Source organism: Orycteropus afer, unplaced genomic scaffold (assembly GCF_000298275.1).
Source record: "Orycteropus afer afer isolate SDZICR_OR568_19922 unplaced genomic scaffold, OryAfe1.0 scaffold00044, whole genome shotgun sequence".
NCBI classification, from domain to species: Eukaryota; Metazoa; Chordata; class Mammalia; order Tubulidentata; family Orycteropodidae; genus Orycteropus; species Orycteropus afer.
This window is the reverse complement of record NW_006921631.1, coordinates 1,267,873-1,274,346: the sequence shown is the minus strand read 5'-3', so window position 1 is coordinate 1,274,346 and position 6,474 is coordinate 1,267,873. Positions and strand designations below refer to the sequence as shown.

Here is a 6,474-nt window from a genome sequence, read left to right as displayed (position 1 = left end):
TCTTTTTCCCCTTTTTCTTTTTTTTTTTTGGTTACTGTTCCTGTGTGATTACATGGTGTGCTTTTTGTCCATGTCCTTTTAGTTTTTTGATCGTTATTCAATTGTAATTTTTGTCTAATTGAGTGGGAGACAGCAACAGTCCCCATAAGACACAACTACACCCACACCTCCAGCAACTTCACTTACTGAGTGAGAGCCACTTCCTCCTTCTCCAGCAACGGGCCAACGATAAAAAAACACCAAGAAGAGCCTGAATCACCCTTGGCTGCTCTTCACAAACAGTTACTAGAGATCTAAATACAACAACATAGTATAGCACTTACATAATGACGTAATGTGGCAGATATGTAATGATCCCCCCGTGATGAGATTTGATGTGGTAAGTTTATCAGGTGTTAAGAGGATGAAAGGTAAGATACTATTAGTCCAATCATAGCCATGATCTGATGTAAAGAAAGCTTCCTTGGGATGTGGCCTGTAAAGATAAAAGGAGAGAGAAGGGCAGGAAGGGATCTACTACCACCAGGAAAGGAGCATGCCCTTTGGACCCAGGGTTCCTGCACTGGGATCCTCCTAGGACCAAGAGATATACAGAGCAAAACTTTCCCCTAGAGCTGGAGCTCTGAATTCAGACTTCTAGCCTCCTCAACTCTGAGAGAATACATTTCTGTTGTTAAAGCCACCCACTTGTGGTAGTTGTTATAGCAGCACTAGAGAACTAAGATAGCTACGTAGCCTCCTCCTCTTCTGTCACAAAATTCTCAGTTCCTGTCTCTTAAAAGAACACATGTGATCTAGACACTTAATAGAATAATCCACAATAAACTTCTCCTCTTAAAATCCTTAATTAAATCACATCTAGTGCCTAACGCATTTGCCTGCTAACCAGAAGGCTGGGGGTTCAAACCCACCAGCCACTCTTCCGAAGCAAGGTTGGGCAATCTACTTCTGTAGTGATACTTCCTTGGAAACTCACAGAGGGGTTGCTGTAAGTCAGATAAGACTCAACGGTAGTGAGTTTGGCTTTTTTTTTTTGGTATGCCATATAAAGTACTGGTTGCTCCTGCCATGTAAAGTAATATTCACAGCTTCTGGGGATTAGGAACTAAATAGATCTTTCACTCTGCTTACAACATTCTTCTCATGTGTCTAATAATTGCAAAATGTCTTCGTCTGTGAGTTCTTTTCACTTTACCATTATTAGAGGAAAATGAAAAAAATGAATTCTCGATGAAAGCTAAGGGCATATTACAAAGATGGTGTCTCAGATCTTCTTATATACTTTCTTGAAGAGTGGTGATGCAGTTCTTTGTATACACAGTAAGGAAACTAAAAGATGATGATTTATTTCACACCCTTTTAGATAATTCAGTCATTTGTCATGTTATTTACGTTTTTTAGCGTTGCAAAAATGATGAATAATGATGAAGTAACTCTTAAAATGATGAAATGCTGTTTCAATATATAAACCAAACTCACTGCCATCAAGTTGATTCTGACTCATATCTGCCTCTCTTGGGTTTCCAAGGAGGTATCTTTATGGAATTAGATTGCCCAGTCTTCCTTCCAAGGAGTGGCTGGTGAGTTTGAACCTCCAGCTTTCTGGTTAGCAGTCAAATGCCTTAGACACTATTCCACCAGAATAGAGTCCCTTCACGATATAGGAAAAAAAATCTCTGTAATAGGAAAAATAAAATCTCTGTAATGTACCTTAGATTTACAAAAGGGTCCAGTTGTCCTATGTAGTAATTACAAAATAAAATTAGTTTGATTTTAATTTTTTAATTTTGTTTTTATTCATTGGGGTCCTTCTAAAAAAAGGATAAAAATCATAAAATGTCAGTGCCTCCAAATAGTTAGAAAACCAAAACCAAACCCAACCCACTGCTGTTAAGTCAATTCCAACTCATATTGGACCCTACCAGACAGTAGTAGAACTGCCCCTTAGGGTTTCCAAGGCCATCCATCTTTAAGGAAGCAGACTGCCACATCGTTTCCCTGTGGGTCTGCTGGTGGGTTCTAACCACTGAACTTTTAGTTAGTTGGCAGCTGAGCGTTTTAACCACTACTGGGACCGCTACAAATAGAACTTCTCAGAAAGGAACTCAGAGACTACAGTTGAGTCAGTGGGACCTAAAGGTATACTGAGCATTGATTGATTATTTTTAAAAATTTTGGGGATGCCAAAACCAAGATATAGTTTCTGAAATCCTTTAAATAACATTCATTAAATCATTCAGTGTCCTTTTAAAATAACAAAATAATTTTAGAATTACATTTCCAGTTGCTTATCTTCCTGTGTTATATACATAATGCTCTTATTATTTTGTTCCAAAACAAGTCATCATATTCTTACTTATTTAGTATTACCCACGTGATTCCCAGGCTGGTAGTGCAGTTTGTGAAACTAATCAATATTTTAAACATAAATCACTCTATACAAGAAGATATATGTATGTTTCTGGCCAGAAGGACTTCAAATAAATAAAATGCAAAATCTTCAGTGATTTATCCCAGGTGAAAGATCAGTGGAACCTGGGGACCTGTTTGCAGATGTTAATTTCAATTCAGTATTTCTGAGCACAGAGGGTGAATCTATTACCCACTGACTTTGGGAAGCCACAGACTTGCAGAGAATGGAGGCTTGGGGATAGGGGAGGGGCAAGGCGTTATACCTATAGAGAGTGTTGCAAGAGTTCTTAAGCTTGACCCAAGAACAGTCATAGACATAATGAAGCCAATTACCAGATCCAGATATCCAACAGACCATCTTTACAACAATTCTTATAACACAAGGAATTATTGGGGGAAAAAAAGCTAGTTTTCTCATTCTTAGATTTACTAGATGGCAGTGAAAAAATGAACTATGATAAACAAATTCTATGTAAATAAGAGTTTTCAAGATAAATACCAGGCCCCTAAATTTTGCATAAACTTGATCTTAGGTACGTGTTTACTGATGTACTAACAACCCTTTTTGGTTGTCGTACTCTGAAGAGGAAGTTCTGTTTCTTGAATGCATACCAGGCACTGATCTGACATGTTTTTGTATCATTTGATCATTAGCATTCTATGAGATATTACTAACACCGTTTTATAGATAAACCAAGACTCAGCGAGAATAACTGCCAGGATCACGCTACTGGAGTTGTCAGTCACTGCATGCCTCTTCTCCAGCCTTTTCCACAGGAAATCATGATGCTGACCCTAGGGCACACTTGATTAGAATAAAGATGAGCTACTGACTTTGGGCTAAACAGTGGCCCATGTCATGGCCTGGCACGAAGATCTCTTTAAACTGAAATGAGCCAGGCAAAGCCAGTTCTTCCCTCTGGAATTTTGGAACTGAAACACTGAGAGATAGGAGTGGAGGGGATTTGATGTAGAGCCACAGCTGCTGGCCATATTGGGCTGTGAGTATGATAGGAAGGCAGAATTGAGAGAAACAGTGGCTCTAAGCATTGAAGAGAATAGCCCTTAATTCTGATGATATGCTTGTGAGGTTGCCTCTTGTATCTTACAATAAAACCCACTTTTTTCTTGAGCTAGCCTGACTGGTTGTCTGTTCTTTGTGTCCAAAAGGCCTTGACTAAAACAGGTATATATATAATAAATGACAAAGGCAGGTTTTAAACCCTGGGATCTCTTAAACTCAAAGCCTTTTATTTTTTTCACTATTAACCGTCATTCCAAGACAGAGAATCTGATATTAGGAGAATTTCTTGTTCCTTTTTTGCTAAAACTTTCACACTAGTAAACACTTACTGCATTACGTTGATTTAGGCAATCATAAGAGATAAGGCCTTCACAACTGTTGATGGGAATGGAATTAAAGAGCAAATTGGTAACTGAGGATCAACTTCTTGGTGAAAAGAAAAGCAATAAAGTGTGGAAAAAGCAAAGCCATTATACAAAAAAATATATATATATGATAACTTCTCTGGTCTTTAACTATGTAGTGGAAAAGAGAAATGTGGATATAAGGTGACTTACTCAGTAGGACTATCTTACTTCACATAAGACTCTAGCAGGTTACTTCTCTATAGAATTTCTGTATATGTAAACATACAAAATTCCTAATAAAAAACCTAATAATAGGCTGTTGTTGCAGAATAGATAGAGCAGGATGGGAGAACAGCTTCACCCAGAGACTCAACTGGGACCAAATTTGCCCCAAGGGGCATTTGTCAATGACTGCAGACATTTTGGTTGTCATAACTTGATGATACTCCTGACAACTAGTGAGTGGATAAAGGCAAATACTACACATCCTGTAGTGCATGGGACACCACTCCCAACAAAGAATGCATGACCCAGAATTTCAGTAGTGCTAAGGCTGAGAAACTCTGACTAAACTTATCTTAAACTTTTTCCTCTAGTTGATGTTTTTCTTGCCCTCACCTAATTTCCACAGCTCTAATATGCTCTCACATTTATTTTCACCTCCCAACCACTGTTTTTATCTTTACCTACTGCCAAATATTTTATTCCTTTTCTAACCCATTTAATCAAAAAATATAGATTTTCTACTTTCTCCATTGTTTTTTTCTGTCATAAATTTAACCAGTTATGTACCAATCCACAAGAGCAGATTTTACACATCTCATCCCACTTCTGCATTCAGTGATGTCGCATGATGTCTTAGTTTCCTGGTGCTACTGTAACAGGAAAAAAACCACAAACAGGTGATTTTAAAGAACAGAAATTTGTCTTGTCACAGCTCAGAAGGCTAGAAGTCCAAATTCAGGATATGGTTCTAGGAAGAGGTCCTTCTTTGTCTGTTTCAATTTCTAGAAGCCAGAAATCCTTTGAGGGTCCTGGAAGTGTAGATTCTTCTGCCTGCCTAGTCATCAGGTTAGGTATCATCTGTCCTCCCCGTGTCTGTGCACTTCTGTGTCTAATCTGCTCTTTTTACAACTCAAAATGGAATAGGCTTAGGACCCATTCTACACTGGTATGACCTCAACTGACTGACTGGTTACATTACATTAAATTGTGTTTTAGAAAGTGATTTTATACATTAGATGGAGTTATGGAACGTGATTACATTACATTAGATTACACCCACATATATGGAGGTTAAGATCCTAACACATAGTTTTGAGGAACATAGTTCAATTCATAACACATCGTAACTTGAATATTGGCAGTGGTGGTAGTATTCGTACTACAGAAACTGGCAAACTTTTAATAACCAGGGCTCCCCACCTAGCTAGCACACCACTAAATGAACCATCTTTAGCCTCCCTTCACAGTACGGAAGAATGTTATATGAGGAATTCAGATAAGGATATTGTGGAAGTTTCACCAGCCATAGCCTAATTTGTTTTAAGGTATAGACAAGTGTTAGTAAAGTATTAATATGCATAGTTTTGTTACCTTTTTTTTTTCTGATTTTGGAGTATGATTATAGTTTTTACATCCTCCTCTATATTTCTTCTCAATGGAAAACTAATAGACTAGTCTTTGTACCTGTACTTACAGGAAGCGGTTTGACAAGGCTGAAGCAGAGTATGTTACAGCAAAGCTAGATCTACAGCGCAAGACTGAAATTAAAGAGCAACTCACTGAGCATCTTTGTACGATTATACAGCAAAACGAGCTCCGAAAGGCCAAGAAGTTGGAAGAGTTGATGCAACAGCTGGATGTACAAGCTGATGAGGAAACTTTAGAACTTGAAGTAGAAGTAGAAAGATTGCTGCAAGAACAAGAAACAGAAGCAGGAAAACAAATGGTTCATATAGAGAGGCCATGTCAGCCTTCTGGGGACAAAGTGACGTTAGGATTTCCTAAAGAGAACAGAAAGCATCAAGAACAAACTGTTTCCCCAAAATTAGACAAACAGTGTGAAAAGTCCAATAGCAGTTTCATTCTTAGTCCAAACTGCCAAAATCAAGACATTAAAACAACGGTAAATGACATTTCAACTGCTCTGCTCACGTGAAATGCCATTGTTTGTTCTTTTCAGCTAATCTGGTACATGGTAAAGTATACTTTCTGCTGTAAATTATTCCTTGACTTCTGATAAAAAATCTCTTCAAAATAATATTTTTGAATCTGTGATTGATTTTAATATTTCAACATGTTTGATCATTCTAAAGTCTCAAATTGTTATAAGTTTATATCAGGGGGTATATTTTACCTTGATTTTGGTCTGAGTCCTTCAGTGTATCATTATTAGTGAGTGAAAGAAAGTAATTTGAGAGGCTGGAAGAAAAACTACATGGTTAGACTGTTTTTAGATCTAGTGAATACAGAAAAGTAAAATGAAAATAATATGCAATATCTAATCGAATTATATAACTTCTTCTGAGAGAAGAGTTGAGAATGGGAGTACCATCCCATGTAATTAGTGAAAAGACAGAAACTTTACCATGTGCAAAACAGAGGCAGAGACAAACAACTAATATCTATCTGGACTCACTAGATTTATAAAACACAATTTAGAAGTTGCTGGTTTATATAAAGATCCAT

General features: G+C 37.4%; 1 protein-coding gene across 1 annotated transcript in view; it reads left to right on the top strand.

Annotated features, from left to right (window-relative positions):
- GORAB (golgin, RAB6 interacting) overlaps positions 1-5,944 on the top strand; it is a 42,908-nt gene extending 36,964 nt beyond the window's left edge. Inside the window, exon 5 of the mRNA XM_007937700.1 lies at positions 5,485-5,944. Coding sequence (XP_007935891.1) covers positions 5,485-5,944 — 460 coding nt within the window. The remainder of the gene's footprint in view (positions 1-5,484) is intronic.
- Positions 5,945-6,474: the final 530 nt, after the last annotated feature.